The sequence below is a fragment of the Podarcis raffonei genome, chromosome 5, assembly GCF_027172205.1.
Source record: "Podarcis raffonei isolate rPodRaf1 chromosome 5, rPodRaf1.pri, whole genome shotgun sequence".
Taxonomy (NCBI): Eukaryota; Metazoa; Chordata; class Lepidosauria; order Squamata; family Lacertidae; genus Podarcis; species Podarcis raffonei.
This window is the reverse complement of record NC_070606.1, coordinates 85,149,159-85,171,769: the sequence shown is the minus strand read 5'-3', so window position 1 is coordinate 85,171,769 and position 22,611 is coordinate 85,149,159. Positions and strand designations below refer to the sequence as shown.

The 22,611-nt window shown below is 44.2% G+C and overlaps 1 protein-coding gene across 2 annotated transcripts in view; it reads left to right on the top strand.

Moving 5' to 3' along the window:
• The window catches only part of WDR49 (WD repeat domain 49), a 95,513-nt gene that overhangs the window by 42,417 nt on the left and 30,485 nt on the right, over positions 1 to 22,611 (top strand). For both annotated transcript variants that reach the window (XM_053390449.1, XM_053390450.1), the window contains exons 8-11: positions 3,689 to 3,853; positions 7,540 to 7,655; positions 19,344 to 19,474; positions 21,864 to 21,962. In XM_053390449.1, coding sequence (XP_053246424.1) covers positions 3,689 to 3,853; positions 7,540 to 7,655; positions 19,344 to 19,474; positions 21,864 to 21,962 — 511 coding nt within the window. The remainder of the gene's footprint in view (positions 1 to 3,688; positions 3,854 to 7,539; positions 7,656 to 19,343; positions 19,475 to 21,863; positions 21,963 to 22,611) is intronic.

Sequence of the window (22,611 nt, the reverse complement as noted above, 5' to 3'; positions counted from 1 at the left end):
ATGTATACATATATAGTTTTGATTCTAACAATGCTTAATTGTTTTTAACAGTTGCTTTTTTTGGTTAGCTGTTCTTATTTTTATCTGTAAGCTGCTTGGAATCTCTGACAGGGAGAAAGCCGGGGTATAAATAAATATATACTAACAAAAAAAGCTCTCAATGTAAAAGTTAGGGTTGATTAAACTAAATTATTGTTCAGTTCAGACAAATAAGATGCCTTGAACCCAAAAGTCAACAAGGAAATACCAGGCAGGCCTCTCTAGGGAGGACATCCCATAAGTAGGAAACCACCAATTAAAATTTCATTGTTGTCACCTGCCTTGCGCCTGAAAGCAAAGGCAACCAGAGAAGGTTTTCTGATGAGTAACTTAATGCCAGGGTAAGTTAATATGGTAGTAGCCAATATTTCAAATAACAGGGTCTCAAGCGATTATAGGCTAGTCATTTTATGGGGGGTGGGAATGGAAAACTCAAATTAATTGCAGTAAAAAATGTGGTTTTTCATACCTCCCCCCAAAGGTATTGCTTTGCTCCAGTGGATCTTTGCCCTCAGAGATGAGGATCCAAGTCCCTAGGAGGTGTAAGCCTCTTACCAAAATAAAATTAATAACAATAATAACAATAATAATTTATTACTTATACCCTGCCCATCTGGCCGGTCCTCCCCAGCCAGTCTGGATGGCTTCCAACAGAATATTAAATAAAAACACAATAAAACATTGAACATTAAAAACTTCCCTAAACAGGGCTGCCTTCAGATGCCTTCTAAAAGTCAGAGAGTTGTTTATTTCCTTGACATCTGGTGGGAGGGCGTTCCCCAAAGCAGGTGCTGCTACCGAGAAGGCCCTCTGCAAGGCCAGGGTTGCAGGCGCAGTGCAGACAAAGCAGGATCAAACATGGGAAATCAGTCGAGGTCCAAAATATGATCCACAGGCACCACCGGACAATAATCCAAGTTCACTATCACAGGGAGTTCGAACAAGTCACAACAGGGAAAAGAGATCCCTTTCTCGCAAGCCACACAGTGACTCTAGGTCCATAGAAGCATGCTGTATCACAGCTCTCCAGTCTGGACCAGGACCTTCTGGTGCCAGTGTTCTTGATAACGGGGACCACCTCTAAGAGCTCTACATGTTCATTGCTAGATCTCAACCCAGTGGATCTTCAGCACAGTTTCCAGGGGACTCTGTCTCCGCCTTGTTATAAGAATTCTAAGGTTTCATCTAAGGTTTCAAATATTAAAAACGTTCATAAATGTACAAGGCAAACACATACGTAAGTATATAAATCACGTGTCTGAAATAGTACAGGAGGGCAATCCTGAAGCCATTTTGACTCTCCCAAATTGACCTTGATCTATTTCTCTGCAAAGAGGGAGAAAATGGGGAAAGCCATGTCTTTTTGCTTACAAATCCTGTCTTTTTTTAAAAAATAAATTTTTATTAATTTTCCAACACATATTAAATGACAATACAAAACAATACAAAAACAAACAAACATATAAACATGTATAATTTCTTAACCTTCTTTTCCTTAAACCTTCTTTCAACGACTTCCCCATACCTCCTTTTTCTGCATCCTTGTTCTAAATCTTTCCAGCAACCCCTAATTTTATTTACTTATGGCACTTCCTTTAAATCCTTTTTCCCATATCCAATTGTTTATCGCTGCAATTCTATTTTGCATTACTCAAAACATTTTAGCACTCGTTAATTTTACAACAGTTTTTAAGGTAAACTTTAAATTTCTTCCAGTCTTCTTCCACCGTCTCTTTCCCTTGGTCTCGGATTCTGCCGGTCATCTCAGCCAGTCCCATGTAGTCAATCACCTTCGTCTGCCATTCTTCCAGTGTGGGTAGTTCTTGTGTCTTCCAGTACTTTGCTAAGAGTACTCTTGCTGCTGTTGTCGCATACATAAAAAACATCCTATCTTTCTTTGACACCAATTGGCCTACCAATTGGCATGGTAGGACAAATCCTGTCTTAAGGGCATATTTGTGTATGAATAGGGCGAGCCTGTGACCTGGATTCAGAAACTAAAGTGTTAACCATCACAAAAGAATGGCCAGGATGCCCAGGTAGGGCAATCACTGACCATTAACAGGTTTCCTGGCAGAGAGGATTTCTGCTGTAGACCACCTCCTTCTGTGATGTATGTATGATGTTTTGGGGGGAGGTCTTGAGCTACAGTTTCAAAAGTCTATATAAGGGCTTGCACACCATTGTTCTGGGTTCCTCCTCCTCTCTCCTGCATGTGGTGAGTGAGGACCATGTTGCAACTGTTTAATAAAGATCAGGCTTACTAGCTGCTTTGCTTCTCAATATTCTCTAGTTGGCCTCTGTTATTTTCTCCTGCTGTCAGGGAACCTACTTAAGGACTCTATAAGGGGTCTTGGGTATCCCATAAGGGAAAAGGAGCCGTTTTTTCTTATAACATCCTCAAGGTCCTTAACCTGTGGGGTATCTGGTTCGTCTTCTGAGGACTCCAATACCATATCCCCAAATGGCAGCCTTCTCTCGCTTTGATTCTTAGATATGTTGAGCGGATAGGTTGTATCTAAGTCATGTTCAGAACAGACCTACTAAAATCAGTATACAAATTTGTCAAGCTCATTGATTTCAGTGGGTCTTCTCTTGAGTATGGCTTAGTTGGATACAATTCTCTGAGTACAGGCAGCGACCGTTTTACGCGTGTCCAACATTGTGTGTGACCACGCACACAAGCATTGTACCAAACCTGGAAGAGACCCGAAAATGTCACAAGAACATCAGAGAAAGGGGTAAAACAGGTTCGGAGGCATGGGCAGAATGGGGCGTGGGCCAATGTGTGTGGGGGTCCAGAACGTAACCCCCCCCAAATATGCCCATGTTGAAAAACCATATATTGCTTTTGTCGCTCGGACTTTTAAAGCTGCAAGATGGGAGAGGTTGTCTCCCTCTGCCAGAATAAGACTGATAGGCTACGACTCTTCTGCAATAAATCACACATAAAATGGTGAAGAAAATGTAATTTTATGAGTAACATAGCATGCCCTGGACTTAAAGCTATCATAGGAGACTGAGCATGATCTGTCTCCAAATGGACATTCTTCCAATCTGACCACACAGTTAAATTTTTAAATTAAAGCTAATGCATACTGAGACATTTCCTAGATCAGCTTTAAAGATCCATTACTCAATGGATCAACTGCTGTGATAAAGTGAGGCTGGTTTATCTCATGGCACTGTACAAAGCGCTTTGCCTGCTGCACCCTTATAATTTCAGCTGGAAAATTCTCTGTTGCACTTCTCGCTGCTAAGGACACATTGTCCCCCTCTGGATTGGGGTATTATCTGCAGAAGGAACAAGTCACCTCTTTTCTCCCTTGAATGATAATGGCAGTTAAATCATTATTCTTTAGTTAAATGGAGCTTGCTGGAAAGGCAGGTATTTAAGATAGGATAAGAAGCAGTCCATAAACTTTAATGGGGAGGGGGAGATAAATCTTCTAATGAGTTGAAAGAAAGAAGATGAGAAAATCAATGCCGACATTTTTCGGATTTGCATTTCAAATGTTGGCAATTATATAAGTGAAGTTCACGTATGTGTAAGATTATAGTAATGAAGGTGTTTGTGTGGAAGGAGACGCGGAGAGCAAACAAGCAAGGTTTTCATTCCAGAAACTCTCTCCCCCTCCTTCTTCCTTAGGTAATCAGCTCAGATGCTGGATCTACTGTTATCTTCTGGCTGATTGATACTGGGCAGAAAATCAAAGAGTTTACAGGTTGCCATGGCAATGCTGAGATCAGTACTATGGCTCTCGATGGGACTCAGACCAGACTCTTCACCGGAAGCACAGATGGAACCGTAAAGGTGTGTATGTGTTTGTGTCGGGGGAGAAGCCACTTCACTCGACATGCAATTTCGCAGAATACATGGGCTAACAACAGTGCATGGCTCTGTTGCAGGAGTTGTAGGGGGCAAATATTAGCCACTGGATTCTGGAATGGCAAAATGGTAAAGGGAAACAGATTTGGCTGGAATCTGTGTATCTGAAGAAGTGTGCATGCACATGAAAGCTTATACCAAGAACAAACTTAGTTGGTCTCTAAGGTGCTACTGGACAATATGTTGTTGTTGTTTATTCCTTTAGTCGTTTCCGACTCTTCGTGACCCCATGGACCAGAGCACGCCAGGCACTCCTGTCTTCCACTGCCTCCTGCAGTTTGGTTAAACTCATGCTGGTAGCTTCAAGAATACTATCCAACCATCTTGTCCTCTGTCATCCCCTTCTCCTTTCCCAACATCAGGTTCTTTTCCATGGAGTCTTCTCTTCTCATGAGGTGGCCAAAGTATTGGAGTCTCAGCTTCAGGATCTGTCCTTCCAGTGAGCACTGAGGGCTGATTTCCTTAAGAATGGATAGTTTTGATCTTCTTGAGCAGGAACCGGCAAGCCACTCCAGTATCCCTGCCAAGAAAACTCCATGGACAAAGACAACTGGACTATATGGCTGGAATTTATTTTAATCCCCCCCCCACGAATTTATCCCATTGGTTTCATTGGTACCTTTGTTGAGCTCACTTTGCCAAGACCCGATCCATTACCAGTATTTCAATTGCCAGCTTTATATAGAATAAAAAGTGTTCTCTGCCTTCGGTGGGATGGAGAAGGCATGGTGATAGTACTTCAGAATGTAGTTGGGATGCTACATTTTGGGAGTGCTTTTTTACATTAGAAACTCTTACATAATAAAAGCCAAGCATGTTAGATCAAAGACTTGGCTCCTTGATGGGCTAGCTTTCGATGAGAAGGGGTTATTCAATGCACCACATGCATGTAGAAAAGATTATGGTCTATCCTTGCCTACAAAAATGGAGATAATGTTTTAACCTCCAGTGGAAAGTGCTTTGAGAGTTATGCAGAAGTGCAACAGCTCTTCAACCATTTATGCTTAATTCAGCACATAATTCCTTCAGTTCAGGAAACCTTTCCTGCTTTAATTAGCAGCAATTAAAAAGCTTTTGGGATTGCTGGAGTTTTGCATACAGGGCATGTTTTTACCCACCCTTGTTAGCAAAGGAACGATGATATAAATACAAAATAAATACCAATGTTTTATTTCCATGTGGTCAGTTCTTCTGGCTGGCAATTATTGTCTGCCTAACAGGAATCACTGCAGAATAATTATAGCAGAGATGGATGGAGCTCACACTGAATTAGATTGGAAATAAGCCAAGCCATACCAAAAAAGCAGGAAATGGCTTGTCTCATATCAAGTCCAATCCAAATTTGACTCCCCCCTTTGACGATAGTCAGAGATCATTTACATACCTCCGAGTTCCCTGGCTTCATGCAGATGAGAGATCAGTCCTTGAAGTATGGGAGGCGGAAAGTTTGCAACAGCTGAAAGTGCTACTGGAGAGGGGAAATCCAAATCACCATGGAAAACTAGATTTTTGGTGCAGAGGTGGGTTATCTGCAGGAGGCCTATGGTGCTAATCTTTCAATCTGGGCCTCGTATTCCAACTACTAAAAAGATCTTTGTTTATTTTGCTAAGCAGATATCACTTTCCTGCTTAGCTGAAACAATAAGGGGAATTGTTGTTAAGGACCCTAATTTCCATACCCATTGTGTAAAGCAGTGAAATCTCTTAGGTTGCAGTCCTGATCATATTGATTCAGAATTAAGCCCAGTGCTTTTTTTCTAGGGGGACACAGGGGTACACATGCCCCTAAACATTTTGTGATTTTTTTGTACTTTTACTGTCCATTTACTGTACAGTGGTACCTCTGGATGCGAACGGGATCCGTTCTGGAGCCCCATTTGCATCATGAGCAGAATGCAACCTGCATCCGCGCATGCGCGGGTCACGATTCGTCGCGTCTGCCCATGCACGCGACGTCATTCTGAGCATCTGTGCATGCGCGAGTGGCGAAACCCGGAAGTAACCTGTTCTGTTACTTCTGGGTCGTCGCAGAACGCAACCTGAAAAGATTTAACCCGAAGCGTCTTTAACCCAAGGTATGACTGTATTTATTCTCCCTGATTTGAACTATAAAATGGTGATTTTCTTGAGTCAAAATGAAAGTATCCCTAAACATTTCTTTAGGGGAAAAAAGCACTGATTAAGCCCTATTGAATTCATTGAGGCATTCTCCCAGTTCAGTCAGTTTAGGATTGCAATCCTACTGGTTTAAGAAAATCAGGGCTGTGTTTTCAAAAGCCATTGTTCCATTCCAGCGAAAGTTATTGATGACCAAATTGAGTTGTTAATGGCTAAAATCCCATGCAGATGTTACAACTACGTCCAGTGAATGTGCTTAGGGCCCTCACCCATAACCTCTGTGTGCTCAGCTGAACATTCACATGAGACCCATATACCTGTATTCCTGCTTGCAAGATAAGAACCCAATGTTCGTACAGTTGTACACATGTAAAATCCACTGAGACATTCAGCTGAACATACAGGTGGAATCTACACACATATAAAAAACATTCTGAAAATGCCTTTTTTTAAAAAGTGTTTTAAAAAATACATTGAATTTTCCATAAGGCTCATCTCCATCTTAGTGTCACATTGTATATTGCACTTAAAACACACTTAAAATGTTTTCTTTGCAAATGTATACCTGAGTCCACAGAGATCTCCCCCTGCCATTCCTCTTGCACTTCCACTGTGCATTAGGAATGGGGAACCTGTGGTCCTCCACATGTTGTTGGCCTCCAACTCTGATCAGCCCTAACCAGCATGGCCAATAGTCAGGGATGATGGGGACTGGAGTACACCAGCATCTTTTGGAAACCACAGAGCCTAGGACTTGCCGATCAGAAGTTCGGCGGTTCGAATCCCCGTGATGGGGTGAGCTCCCGTTGCTCGGTCCCTGCTCCTGCCAACCTAACTGTTCGAAAGCACATCAAAGTGCAAGTAGATAAATAGGTACCACTCCAGCGGGAAGGTAAACAGCATTTCCGTGTGCTGCTCTAGTTCGCCAGAAGCGGCTTAGTCATGCTGGCCACATGACCCGGAAGATGAGCGCCGCAACCCCAGAGTCAGTCACGACTGGACCTAATGGTCAGGGGTCCCTTTACCTTTACCTATCTAGACAGGAGTGCCTAACGTGCTCTGGTCCATAGGGTCACGAAGAGTCGGACACGACTAAACTACTAAACAACAACAATCTGCATAGCCCCTAACTTTAGCCAGGTGCAGGTTCATGAATGTCCTTTTACTCAGCTTTATTCTTCCACAACTGCACTGAGAAAAGCTACTGCATTTTTCTGTAAGTGTGAGCACATCAGTCTCACACAGCAGAGTCCTTCCCACTGCCTGTTATGTGACGCTTTTAATGGAGGATTACAGGGACCGAAGCTGGGATTTCCTGCATGAAAAGCTTGTGTCCTACCAACAAGCAATGCTCCCCCCCACCTTACATTAAATAGGTCTATGTCTTAGCAGTGTTTATGTTCTTACATGTTTTGATGTGTTGCTTCTGAAATTACCAAGAGACATTTCCTACTTTGTTTTTTGACATATTGTTTCCCTAATTTAAATTGCAGATCTGGGACTTCAACGGACATTGTCACCATAAGCTCAATGCCGGAAGAGACCGAGCAGTTGAAATCTCCCAGATCATGGTGCTAAGCTGGACTATATTAGTTCTGGGCTGGGACAGGTACTGTGTAAATATCAAGACGCAGTGTTGGAGAATGTGCAAATTGGCAAAGTGTACTTTTTTTTGCTTCCATTTCTGGAGATAACATCAACTAATGCTTATCTCTCCAGGCTGTCACACCAATTCAAGGGCTGTTTGATAACTGAATCCAAGAACAGATTTAGCAGTGTCTGTGTGTCATCTGAGAAAGGATGTGATATTCAAAGGTGCAGCGTAGCGGGAAAGGATCTCATCTGTCTTGATCAAGGACACCATTTTAGATTTCCTTGAGGGGGAGTGGGGAAGTGAGTCTTTCCAAAAGGTTCTATGGGAAATGTCCTTGGATGTAGTCAAGACTAAATTGCACAACAACAATGTATTTTAGAAAGGTGTGTGTTTTTTAACCTGTCACGAAAGCAACCTTTCCATCCTGGTGCCCTCCATATGTTTTGGATTCCAACTCCCATCAGCCCCAATTGGCATAGCCAGGATGATGGGAGTTGTAGTCTGAAATCTGAAGGGCACCAGGTTGGAGCAGCCTGAATTATAGCAAAGTGTATAATCTAACCTCCCTTTTTTATTTAAACACAGGGATATGGTCCTCCTGCTAATGCATACCTAGTGTGATATTTTGTGAGCAAGAAAGACCACAACAGTGATAAAGAACCTGGTTTGCATGAAGAAGGTCTCAGACTCAGTCCTTGGCATCCTTTATAAGGATCCTTGCAAATACTGTTTCCAGTTAAGGGTCATGGGAAACACTATTTCCCAAGACCCCCTGTCCCTCTACCCATTCCACAGGTCCAACAAACCTAGATCCCCAATGCTGGTTATTTAAAAAAAAGTGATGCAAGGGCAAACAAATGTCACATCTACTGTAGCCATTGTGGTGGAAGAGCATTACAATCCTTTCGTCTCTACTGCACAGATGGATTGTTAACCTGTTTTTCTCTTCTAAAAGTGACCCAACACGGAGAAGCTTAATTCCCTTCAGGTAGCCCAGTTCTCCGAAGGCCTGATGAATGCATGAACTGGTGTTCTGCGTTGGGTGGGGCGGCAACCAATTTCATGACACTCAAACATGTCCTAGTTGAGTCCTTGTGGGATTACTCGCAAGTGTAATATTCTAGCACTGCTTTATTTGGTGAGTTCTTTACTTTTAAAAGTTTTGTTTTGTTTTGTTTTCTGCTGGAGGTAGAGAAAGCCATTAAAACTGTTTAAAGATCCTGGCAGGGAGGGGATGAGCTATATATTTCCTCCACCAAGATGTTCTGCAAAAAAATAATGGCAGGACTTAATTAGAAACCCTTCTGTCCATAAATTTGAAAACTTAGACAACACTCAAAGGCTGCTTCCTCTATAGAGACAGAGGCTCATTGCTGTTGTTCACTATAAAATTATGTGGAGGGTCTGGAAATTAGGGTGAGATGAATTGCTTTTTGTGCATATTTCTTTTCCTTTGAAATTATTTTTCTACAGGTCCAGAATCTTCCTCCCTTCCCCCAGTCTCGCTCTCCTCCACCTACAAATTCTCACTTGCTATAGTGGAAAATAGCTTAGATGAAGATTGCCAGAGAATTCCGACATAAGCAGAAGCAGGAATGGAAATTGCTAAATTTTTTTTTAGCCGTTCCATGTCCAAAATGGAAATCAGTACAGCAGATATTAGTATTTGCTGTTGCTGCCTTTAGTTCCAGGAAAATATGTAATTGATTGCCTCTCTCCCATTTGCGTTCTGCTTCCTTTACAAGGAAATTAATGAGGTGGAATAAGATGATGGTGATAGAACTTACATAATAAATTATGTACATTATGTAATTTCACCACAGTGGGCAGAGAGATAAATAACATAGTGTTTGGCAGAAGTTGAACTGCAGTAGAACAGAAACAGTGCTGCATGCAATTAACACAGTGCTGAACAGGAAATTATTCCTTCTTACATCCCTAGCTTTGGGCCCAGAGACCAAAATTCTCCTTTCCCATCACCTCTTTCCCACTGCAGCATATTTTGTCCCCCACTAAAAAGCCAGTTCTGATGGCCAGGCACCCTTCAGCAAGTTTTGAGCTGTAGCTATGAACGAATCTGTCAATTTTGATTTCTCTCATTTTCTCATTTTTCCAGTCTTAGGTTCATTCCTCCATGTTTCTTCATCAGTTCACAATTTTTTAAATTGAATAAGTCCTCATGAAAATCTGTCAGCATCTGAGAGCTCATTTATTCTCATACATACATTTTTGCCTAATAAAACACCTTTTTTGTATGTTATTTTCATTAATATATGCCTTTTTGTACATACTTCCCCCTATTGTGCACATTTTTCTGGACATTGCTTCTCTGGGAAACTGCACTTCAAAATTTGGAGAAGTGCAAATTTCTCAGGATGGCTGCATTTCAGTTCATTTCTTGTTTGGGGAAGTTTGAATATGCAAACTGAACCAAATTCCCTTCCCCTCCCTAATGAGATATTGTGGAGAAGAAGCTGCAGAAAGTAGAGCGTGGAAACCAGAGTCTCTCTATTCCTTTGTCCCCCACACATACACACACGTTAACAAAATATTCCATTTGTGGAAGAGGTTCTTTGTAGCCAAGTCAGTGCTATTTACAGAACCAACATTATGAGACAACAGAGCTTAAAAAGCTAAGGTTGCCTCCATTTATTTTACAGTCTATGTAGCTGCTGGTTACCCAAAGAGAAAGGTTATCACTTAGGTCTATACCTTACCTTAGTCACATGATAATTGATTGTGTTTATTGTTTGATAAAGTGGATGCATGGAATTGCTCTCATCAGTTATTATGGGTTATTGGGCTGGCCAGTTACCGAACAGATGCCACACTGATAGGTGATGACTATCAAGTGTCTTCTATCACCTGTGCATAAATTGAAGATCGCTTTTCTCCGCCGAAGGGTACTGCATTCATCTGATAAAGCAGCTCTCTTCATAGCAATTAGCCACTTACTCCATACCACCAAATGATTACACGATGGTTGCACTTGTTGAACATGACATTGGGAATCGGCTCAAAACAGGGACAAAGAAAAACACTGTTCAAAGATTTAAATGTACTTTGAAACTGTGTAAGTGGTGGGCCAACCCTATCATTGGGAAAGGTGTGGCAGCCACCTCAGGCGGCAGAAGCCAGGGGCAGGGGAGCAGCAACAACAAAGGCAGTGCTGTGTGTGCCACATGGTCTGCCCAGCACATCCTCAGCCAATCTCTTGCCCTCAGGTGTGGTGGAGGACATGACAACATTAAAGAAATATTTTTCTGGTCAGCATCTGTTATGTGTATTGGGGGAGGCACCATCTTGTCACCTTAGGCAACAAAATGTCTTGGGCTGGCCCTGGTAGCTGGTATCTTGTAGCCATGAACTTTCATTAGGCAAAATTCTGCTTCATCCAATATAGGAAGCAGACTGAGAGGGTGGCTAGTGCAGCAAATAGGGATGTCAGAGAATTCTGGCAGAAAGAGGAGCAGAAATTGCCCCCTTACTCACCCATTTCCAGAGCAAAAATCAGTTCAGCGAATGGGATTCACGTTCATTGTTGCTGTTGCTTTCATTCTCCAAATGGTTTGTAATTGATCCTAATTTGAGTGGGGGCAAATGCTTTCAGCCTGTAATTGGTGTGTAACCCCCCCCCCCCAATTTGCATTATGCTTCTTTGCATTTACATGCAAAAAGAAAGTTAAATCCTTGTGATTTACAAAATTAATTATGTAAGTGGTATAAGACTGTCAAAGTGGAGATTGAGGTGAATAATGTAGTTTTGGGCAGAAGGCGAACTGCAACAGAGGTGAAACAGTGTTGCATGTGATGAATGCAGGGTGGAATGGAAAACGATGCCTTCTTATACCCCTTGCAGTAACTACATTGATTGGAAATTTATTTTGTTCTGTCACAGGAGTCGGCTGGCCAGTAATCACATACAGTGGTACCTCGGGTTAAGTACTTAATTCATTCCGGAGCTCCGTTCTTAACCTGAAACTGTTCTTAACCTGAAGCACCACTTTAGCTAATGCGGCCTCCTGCTGTCGCCGCGTCGCCGGAGCACGATTTCTGTTCTCATCCTGAAGCAAAGTTCTTAACCTGAAGCACTATTTCTGGGTTAGCGGAGTCTGTAACCTGAAGCATATGTAATCTGAAGCGTATGTAACCCGAGGTACCAAAGTTCAAAGATGTAGTTAACTATTAGCAAAAATACAATCTCCACAGTCTTGGTTGAAGGTCAGGCCTAATGAGCAGAGCAGCTCATTTCCCATTGACTTTCCTCCATGAAAACCAGTTGCCAAGACTGAAAGTTTCCACTCCTCACATCCATTTAAGTCCCCTCATCTCCAAGCTTTCCCCAAAACAATTGGAGACAGTGCCTATGTGCAGCCGACCTCTTCTTCACCCTTTTCATGCCTCCTCTGGTTCTGAGAGACAAAGCAGGAGGGAAGCTTGTAGCAGCAGGAAGGGGAGACACCTGTGAGTCTTCACCAGCCTGACTCATCTCTGCCTCTTGGCCTTCTTCCACCCACTCTCCTGCTTCAGCTTCTACTTCTGATTCTTGACTTCTGTCTGCCATAGACTCTCCCTGCTCTTCTTGTTACCTCCTCAGCTTCTGACACGTCCTCTTCCCAATCCTTTCCCTCTTCTCTCTGAAACCATTCATCATTGTCCCACCACCACTTCCTGGGTTCTGAGCCTTCTTCCATTGGTGGTTCTCCAGCTGGTTCCTCCCACCATCCCTCTGCATCCAACCAGTTCATGACACTAACTCTCCCCGCCCCCCATGCTCTGCTGGCAAGTCCTCCTGCCAGAGGTCCCACTCCTTTAAACAGATCCAGTGCTTTCTTTCTGAGGGGACACAGGGGTACGCATACCCCTAAACATTTTGTGAATCTAACAGGAGAAGAAACTAAAAATTTAAAATTTTTAGTTTCTTCTCTAGCACGGTGAATCATCAGTTCTGTTGAATAGCATGGTGAATTGCCAGTTTCATTGCTACCCCTAATGGCAGCCTCATTTCCTGTCCTTGTGTTTCCTGAGTCTCAGACGGAAGCGAGCGTTTAATGTGTGAAGTAGCAGTTGGAATCTAGCATGGTGATTGGTCAGTTTTGTTGTTATCACCTCCGATGGCGGCTTCATTTCCTTTCCCAGTGGTTTTCTTGAGTCAAAATGAGAGTACCCCTAAACATTTTTAAGGAAAAAAAAAGCACTGAACAGATCTCTCGTGGGTGGGTTTGCAATTGAAGAGTTGAGCAGTGTATCTCAAGGTTATGGAGTCAATCTGGGGGCTTCTAGTTGCTGACCACAAGTATAGAGGAACAGAGGCGCAAAGACTCCAAACAGCAAAAGTAAGAAGGAAAGATAATGAGGATGCAAAGAACACATCCTGGTTAGTGCTAAAAATAAAGACACTACATAATCTAAATCATCAGTTCATGAATATTAAACCTGAAGGAAGTGCACAAACAAGTGGGAAGCGATCTTTTTATAGGGGAGAGACTGGTGGGTGATGTGCAGAGTTACTGCTGCCATTGCTCATTAGTCTCTATCTGATTCTAGACATGACACATTTGTGTGCACTTTCTGTTTTCCTGAATGTCCCATCTAACGTCTTCCGCCTAATTGGAAGATGCACAAGTTGTCCGTCCATCATGAACTTGAACATCTTTTAAGGGATGAGAGGGGAGAACGAAAGCGGGCAAATGAGCTGCGAAACGCAGTGGGACAGGAAGTGTGAGGCACTTACGGTTATGCTATTAAAAATTCATAATAAGTAAACAAGGTGCCTAGAGGTTTGCAGTCTTTAAAATCTCCTGTAGCATAGTGTGTGTGCGCGCGATGATATCAAAATCTGGGTTTTCTCCCCTTGAGCCTGTTCTGTCTGATACTGCTCAGCTGTGGACCCTGGCTTCTCCTCATTTCTTCTGAGCAAATTCTATTGGCACGGGAAATAAAAAATCAATGTAAATATGCTTAAAGAGAGTGGAAAATGGGGGCAGCGCTGGTTGCTCTACAAAGCCTGCTTTAGTCAGGATAAGTGTTGTGGTTTTATAAACTATAGATTAGGCAGGATTAAGGGGATTCAGCCTCTGCTTGCTGATCTCTACTCTCTCAGCAGAGTGACCAAAAAAAATCCTTATTTCAAGGTACTCTTCTTTTTCTGCAAGCCCTTAGTTCCAGGGGGAAAATACATCCTGAATCTGACTCTGAGGTAACCAAGGCAGGAGAGTGTGAACGCCTTATCCATATTCTATTGCATTCAGACCCAGCAAATTAACTCTGTGCTGTCTCTTAGAGACAAATCAGCCCCCTGCCCCCCAGTCCTATGTCTCTCTCTTCCCTTGGGCTAGGATGGGGATTGAGAACTTCAACTTTGTTTGAAATAGGGAAGTCTTCAACAGGCACCCAGAAAGACAACAGGGATGTAGGATATGCAAAAGGTGGAAATTTCAACAAGGAGGGGCCGCTGCACTAAAATCCTGATTCTGACACCATACAGGATACTTTCTAATTACCGTAGGCGGTATCTGCAGAATACACTCACCTGCAGAGGGTATCCTCTTAGAGGGACGCGGGTGGCCCTGTGGTCTAAACCACTGAGCCTCTTGGACTTGCTGATTGGAAGGTTGGTGGTTCGAATCCCTGTGACGGAGTGCAGCGTCGGAGCATAATGCCTGCGCTGCCCAGAGCGGGCGTGCTCCCGAGGGGGGAGGGACACAGAAGGTGCCCTCCCATGTGCCACAGTTCAGGGCAGGAGAGGGGCGGGGAAGCTGCTGCTCACTTTCCTCCTGCTCTCCGCAGCCGGGTCAGACATTACCCAGCAACGGAGCTGCTGCGGCTGGGTGTGCCTCACCATGGCTGAGGAGGGCTGCTCTCTGCCGCCGGGTCAGAAGAGCTGCTGCCACCGGGCGCGAGGTGTGCGGCCCACTCGCCTGCCATTTTGTCACCCCCCTCAGTCATGACACCTGGGGAGCACCGCACCCACCGCACTCCCTTCCTACACCTCTGATGGAGTGAGCTCCCGTTGCTCTGCCCCAGCTCCTGCCAACCCAGCAGTTCGAAAGCACACCAGTGCAAGTAGATAAAAAGGTACTGCTGTGGTGGGAAGGTAAACGGCATTTCCATGTGCTCTGGTTTCCACCATGGTGTCCCGTTGCTTCAGAAGTGGTTTAGTCATGCTGGCCACATGACCCGGAAGCTGTACGCCGGCTCCCTCGGCCAGTAAAGCAAGATGAGCGCTGCAACCCCAGAGTTGGTCACGACTGGACCTAATGGTCAGGGGTCCCTTTACCTTTTAAGAACCAATAAACTGTGGCAATTGGGTCACCTGTGGAGAGTTGTGGAATCACTTGGGGTGGGGCAGGGAAATAGCTTCAAAACCTTTCAGATTTTGCACTTTCACAGAACATTTTCCAGTTCTCGCTGGGTATATTGGATTTGCCCCCCAGAGTATTGTGCCAGTCAGGCTTCTATGAGGTCTGTCTCCCTTTTTCTCCCTGAAGGAATAATTCATAAGGGATTGCCTCATGGCAGAGGTGTTCTCTGTTTGCGCAGACTTGAAAAGCAGAACCACCTCAGACTGGCTACATGCAGTTTAGAAGCAGAGCGCCCCGTAACATTGATCTAAAAATATATTCCCTAACCCTCTTTTGACTTTGAAGTCAAGCACATTTAAATAGGTATTTTTGGAAATAAAAAAAGACACAGGAATATGCAAGACTGCTGGTGATGGGCGAATGGACCACTGAATGTGTGGGAAGGGGGAATTGCTCCCACTGTCTCTGCATTCTGGTGTGAATTAAATAGTCTTGCTAGATCCCAAGTTTTGGGGTTCAATTTGAAGGCGTCAGGGTGGCAAGTTTAAATCTCAGCACCCGTCAGTCTCAAATTACTCATTTTTGACACCTGGATATAGGGTTTTTTGCAACAGGATGATTTTTTTAAACACTACTTATCCTCAAATAGAAAACATTGCCATGAGAGGCTCCCTCCACCTCTTCAATATTTTCACAAGTTTTCCATCTTTCCAGGAATGGAAAGTTGGGAAGAAATACTTCCAAATGAAGAACGGCTTTACAAAGAAATTTTTGATTTGGAGGCCCAGTTCCAGATTGGGAACCTGGTGTATATGGAGTTTGGGGAAACTTTTTGCCCTGTGCTGCAGTTAGCAACCATGGGGGCTTTGATCAGACTTGAGACTACAATGGGAGACAAATTTTTATTTTATTTACTTGTTCTATAAAATTCTTATACCACTTTATTGTAAACCCCCCAAAGCAGTTCTAATCTCTACACCAGCATCCTAATCCCCACAAACATAGGCTGTGTGGTACAGTGGGTGGAGTATGGTCAAACCTCGGTTGTTGATTGTTGTTGTCAGTTGTTTTGAAACGTTTGACAACACAAAACTGAAAGCAGAAGCCTCAATACAATAGGGAAACTCAAAACGGAAGCTGCATAGCATGTTCGCCTTCCGAAAATCATCTGAAAACCAGAGCAGTTACTTCCGAGTTATAGTTCAAAAATGGAGTCGTTCGAGAACCAAGGTTTGACTCTATTGGACTAGCACTTGGGAGACCAGCCTTCAAATTCCCAGTCAGCCATGAAGCTCACAGGGTTTGCGCAACTTGGAGAAAAAGGAACTCCTTTCTCATTGAGCTCCATGGAGGAAAAGGTGGGAGATAAATGCGGTAGATAAATAAAAATAAATATATTAGAATACATTCACACTAAAATGTGGATGACCTGTCATGAGACTATCTTTTTAAAAAGCAAATTGATGTGGAAATATGGAGAATGTAATTTTAGATTGTAAAAATGAGAAATGGAGAGAAACCAAATTGGACAGATTAACCCATCCCTATTTTTTTCCTCTGTGTTGTGTTCGTGGTTGTTAAAAAAACCAAAACTGTGTACTTCTTGGGTTTATTAAGAACTCCACATTTCTTCTTCTCTCTTTTTGATTCTGCCCATCCCCTCCAATGCAGATTTTAATTAGGAAAAAAAAGGTGGGGGAGAAATCAACACTGCGGCTCGTCATAACACTGCCGTGAGAAGACTGGCGCAATAATTATCCCCCTTGTCTATTAGTACGGTCGGAAACAATGCGCATTGCACTGGAGACAGCTTTGCCATTATGTTTTGGCAGCGAGGAAGTATGATTGAACTATAATAGGCGAAGGATGAGAAAATCCCAGAATGACACTTACAATGCAGTTTCTATAACAATGCCTGATACAGAAAGGGGGAGAAATAGAAACAAATGATTAAAATATTCCATTTCATGTTGCGAAGATATGTATCAATGTGCTATATTTTCTTTGCTTGAGGGTTAGTCACCCCTCCCCTTTTTTTGATTACTGGCTCTCTTTCCAAAGTTTGGGGGATTTCACACAAATTGCTTTATTTGAATAAGGAGAGATGAGAATGGAGGATGAGATAGGAACAGAGACCAGGAGGTTGGAGGGGGATGGATATCCTAAATTAGATGTGCTCTGCTGTGTCGTGATGACACCGCAGAGAAAAACAGACGCTGGTATTTGGAGTGGGCTTTGACATCTTGACTCAGACACTCAAGATGTCAAGTTTCCTTTGAAAAAGTCAACAGCACGACCCACTGTTTATCATCTCATTTACCTCCTCCGAGGGCAGGGTTCTTGGGCCTCCCTATTTGTCCAGGCGACAACCTTGTGAGGTTTGTTTGGCTAAGAAATGGCCCCAGGTCACCTTATTAGCTCGATGACCAAGTGAAGATTTGGACCCTGGACTCACTGGTCCTGATCCAGCAGTCTAAACACTATGGTGCACTAAATTCATACTCAGGGAGTGTGAGTAGCCTGCCTATGGCACTCTGGGAGAAATGTGGGTCTGCAGGATGGCTCTGTAGCCCTGCAGGTGAATCTTCTCCAGCTTGAGAGCCAAATTCCCTTGTGGGACCAGAGACAAGAGTAGGCAGACCAATGGATGCAAATTTTACCCTTTGTACCTTTGTGCCGTAGGCTGGTTTCTACACACTCACATACATATGCCCCCCCATCCATTGTTAGAATTCAAGGGTGAATTCCAGCCAAGCAAAAAATCTCAAGGAGGGTGCAAAGCAGGGCCAGAAGGGAGCATAGCTTGGGAAGAGGGTGTGTGTGTGTGTGTGTTTGTGCTTGTGTGTGTGGCATGAGGAGAGCCCCAGGTGACTGCATCTGGCACAAAGTTCTCTATCTCTGCTCTATAGGAGAGGCAGGTGGGTGCTATGAGGAATGCATTGTCAAAGCAGGCCTGGCCCATGAATGAGGCAAGGTGGCCGCGGCCCTGTATACCTGAAGGAGCGTCTCCACCCCCATCATCCAGCCCGGACACTGAGGTCCAGCACCGAGGGCCTCCTGGCGGTTCCCTTGCTGCGAGAAGTGAGGTTACAGGGAACCAGGCAGAGGGCCTTCTTGGGAGTGGCGCCAGCCCTGTGGAACGCCCTCCCAGCAGATGTCAAGGCAATAAACAACTATTTTACTTTTAAAAGACAACTGAAGGTGGACCTGTTTAGGGAAGTTTTTAATGTCTAATCCCCCCTGGGCATTTGGCAGGTATGCGCCAGTGTGTGCATGTAGATTATTGCCTGTCTGTTAATATCTCAGAAACAAGAGTAGGGGATGAATGTTCAGGGCTGGGGACTTTTCATAATGCACTGAGCCTCCCCCATAGCTAGTAGAGGCAGAATACATTATGCGCGATTTGCAGATTTGCTTAGTTAAAATTGTTTTCACAAGTGACAGAATTTGACTCTACTGGGCATGGCATTTGCTTCACTATGGTTCCCCACCCCCGGCCATGCAACTGTGTGCAGATTTGACAACAGGCATGGGAGAAGGTGCAATGCAGTAAAGGAGGCTCTTGAGCAACGATGGGGAACTACCGTATTTTCTGCTCTATAAGACTCACTTTTTCCCTCCTAAAAAGTAAGGGGAAATGTGTGTGCATCTTATGGAGCGAATGCAGGCTGCGCAGCTATCACAGAAGCCAGAACAGCAAGAGGGGTTGCTGCTTTCACTGCGCAGCGATCCCTCTTGCTGTTCTGGCTTCTGAGATTCAGAATATTTTTTTTCTTGTTTTCCTCCTCCAAAAACTAGGTGCGGCTTGTGGTCTGGTGCGTCTTATAAAGCGAAAAATACAGTATACCTCTCCAGCACCCATCATCCCTGACCATTGATCATGGGCCTAATGGGATTTGGATTCCAACAGCTGTTGCAAACCCAAAGGTTCCCCATCCCTGCTTTAGGTGACAGTTTCCTGCCCCTACAATTAGTTATGATTCTTGGGTGCTAAAGCAACAGTGTCTTCCCTTTATAGGCTCCTTTGCCATGCAAATTGCAAAGCTCATACCAGCCCTGGGGAATAAATTAGTCTGCAGTTCTGGATATCTGTTAACTATGTGGACCTGTATATGCACAGGCTGTGCCTCCATCTCACTTCTGCTGATCAGTGGAAAACCCTGTTCAGATTCAGGCTTGGTTTCTTTGACACTACCCATTTCCAAACTTTTCTCTATATATGCTTCAGGACTAGCACTTTTACCTTGGGAATAAATAAAACATTTCCGCTCCTCTGGAATCCGTCTTCTGCTGCAGGCACCTGAACCTGAGGGATAAACACAGAGCCTCAGCTTGGAAAATGAATTGTGACTTTGGAGTTCGCTCAGGCTGCTTTGTTTGCTCTTGTCTTTCTCGTTAGGACAATTACTGTCTTCCGCCTGAGCAGCTTGACTCAGTTTCTGGTTCAGCCTTCGGAATGGAAAGGAGGAGCTCGGCACCAGGACGACATCTTATGTGCGGCGTTTCTGCCCCCGCAGACTCTAGTTACAGGTAGTGGAACGTTTATTGCCCAATAGATCATCCTGAGATTAGCAGTTGGGTCCGCCGTCATCTATATGCATGGCTAGAGATGATCTTGCCCAGCCTGGCTTAGCTACTCAGCTCTTGGCAGAGCTGAATTACTTACAAGACACAGACAAATGACATCTTTTAAGAAGCAGACAAAGAAAGTGTGTCATCAAGTGTGTCATGATGGGATTGATCCTCCTCCTCCTCCCGCATGGGGTTGGGCAGAGAAAGCTCCTACCTAGTCAGTGGAATGAGATTCATAGAAGATGCCCAGGTGGGTCTGGATGTTGCCAGAGAAGATCAAGAGAGAGGTGTGGGACCCCTTTGTGCTCAGGCTGAAGAGCTTTCCTAACTTGGAATGAGCTTAGGTCAGGGGTTCTCAACCTGCGGCCCATGGGCCAAAAGTGGCCCATGGAGGCCGTTTAACCAGCCCACGAACCACCCTTGAACTGAGCTGCCCACTCAGTGAGTCCCTGCGCACTGCACTAAACCAACACGGCACGGGGACTCTCTTCTGCTGCTCCAGGAATCGCTTTTGCCCATGCCCAGATATTGGAAATCATGTCCGCACATGTCCGTGGTCCTGGAAATCGCTTCTGTGCATGCCCATGCGCAGGCATGATTTTTGGCGTCTGGGCATGCACAGAAGTGATTTCCAGTGCCGCAGACATGGATCTCCATGGGAGTGATCCAGCCCATGCCCAGTAAGCCTTGCTGACCCCTGGCCTAGGTCTTGTCACATGGTTTATTGACATTCAATAAGTTTGGATCAGGTCTAGTTGAACATTCTTATAGCCCGTAGTCAATGGTGGTGGAGAGCAATCAAACTCTCTATCATTGGTTGGTTGATAAGGGGAAATGGGGCATTGCCCCACCAACCTCAGTGTGCATTCAGCACTGATCCACCCTGCTTGCCAGGCTTACAACCAGTTGAGGGGGCAGTCTTGGATGCAGCTTCCAAGTTTCCACCTTGTAGAACTCTGCAGCAGAGAGGAGGAAAGAAAAACTCGAATTAGCTGGCCCCACCTGTCATTGGCTCTGAATCCAGCTACTGTTGGACTCCTGGACTTCTGCCCTACTAATTGCAGTGAGCACCAGCCTCCACTGCTCTCTGCTTGACAACCCACAATTCTGGGACACACAGTTTAGTGTTACTACAATGTGCCTAGCCTCCCCCCTCAGGCCCATAGGTTCTCTCTTTCCCCTCTCTTGTGGAGTGGCTGTGAGAAGGAGTTTGGAAGCTTGCTGGGTTTGAACTCGACAACCCATCTGAGCCCAACAAACAGTGGTTAATCTTAACTATGGTTAGTGGAAACAAGCCAACTTCAAAAGTCACCATGCAAAATCAATATATGATCTGAATTGTTGAAGCAACTAAGGGGGCAAGGCAATAGGAGGGGTTGGATGCAATATTTGCTTGAAATCAATAGTTTTTAAATATAAAAGCTATGCTAATATGATTGTTTGGTTCTGCCTGCACCTTCAAATAAGAGCCAAGCAAGTCACAATGTGGCCAGCTCAGCTTTAGAATTTAAAGCTCCTAATCACTCACTGGGCAGAATCAGGCTACAAATGGTCCTGATGCTCTCAGTGATGGACACCCCATTGGTTAAACTTTATCCTTTCTTGTCAAGCTGCTGGTAGGATCAGGATGTATCCCAAGTATTTGATGATGTGTCTTGAAATTGGAAGCTGAGACAATGTCTCTCCTGGGACTATGGGCCACGACCTCTTGCTTAAATGCTGAGTCAGCTGACCTGTTATATATTATAGATTCTCTTTGCAAATGAACCTGATGTTTGATCCAAAGTCAGTTGCTGTTCAGTACCTTTCGAACAGCTAAGCACAAAGAGCAGTATCCAGCAAAGCAGATCTACTAATGCAATGACTTTGACCATACCACATAACCTCCGTTCCCTGCAACGCCTCTGTTCTAAATCTGTTCTGGTGGTTCCATTGTGCAAGCTGGAATTTTTGTGAATCTACTTCATTAGATACTGCCCAAAGCTTGGAATCTGAGACAACTGAACATTTAAGGGAAATGGCATTGAAATGTTCACCTGATAAGGAAAGTTGAATGCTGGAAACAGAAATCAGATAGGACAATAAGATTGGATGGTACAAGGTATAGGTTGTATGACTTAATTTAGCATCTGTACAATAGAATTTTATTTTATTTTCATTGAAATCAGACCTTGCTGTTGTTCTAACAGCTCTGGCTTGTATTCCCCATAGGCCTGTGAAGCCACAAAAAGACATTGCATTTTCACAGCACATCCCCCACTTTAAAAAAAAGAACTCACGTTACAAAATTTCATATTTGATTATAGCCCACCTTGAAAGTGCATCGACTTTTCATTGTCTATTTCAGGGAGTTCTGATGGTGACATTGTTGTATGGAATAACAGCACAGAAACCGCCTGCTCTAAACTGCACTTGAATTCCAGGAGATCACTGAAATCCAGCTCAGGTCAGCGTGAAACCATCATATAACCCAAATTTTATGAGAGCCCCCCCAAAAAAAGCAAGAAAAAATAAGCTGCAGGGTCTCTGTAGGGATGGAGAGCACTAGGACCTAGGAGGAGTGTGATGATTCTGCCTTCCTTAATTTAGGGAAGGGAAATGACATTGACAAACAAAACTGCAGGAGGAACCTTTATTTGGAGTTTGGTTTATGCAAGGAGCACCCAAGAACATTAGACCAGAGGGTCATCAACCTTTTTGGGCCACTGGGCGTATTGGGTGTATTAGTGCCAGTCACAAAATGGCTGCCATAGGGTGTAGCATAACTCAAAATGGCTGCCATGGGCTGTGGCATAGCACAAAAGTGTTGCTAATGAAACAGCAGAAAAAGAGACAGGGTCGCAAAAATGGTGCAATACCCAGCACCAGCAGTCTCATCAATGGGGAGAAGGCACCTTATCAGCCGAGCTTCATTCACAGGGGGAACCTTTTTGCATCTCTCCTCTGTCCAGAACAGAAGGGGAAAGAGGGTGCCCCATCCTGGCATCCAATGACAGGTGGAGATCCAGTGACAAGTGGAGCAAGTTTAGTGTAGGAGAGTGTCTGATCCAATGCACTGAACAAGAAAATCCACAAGCCTCTTGAACATTGTTTGT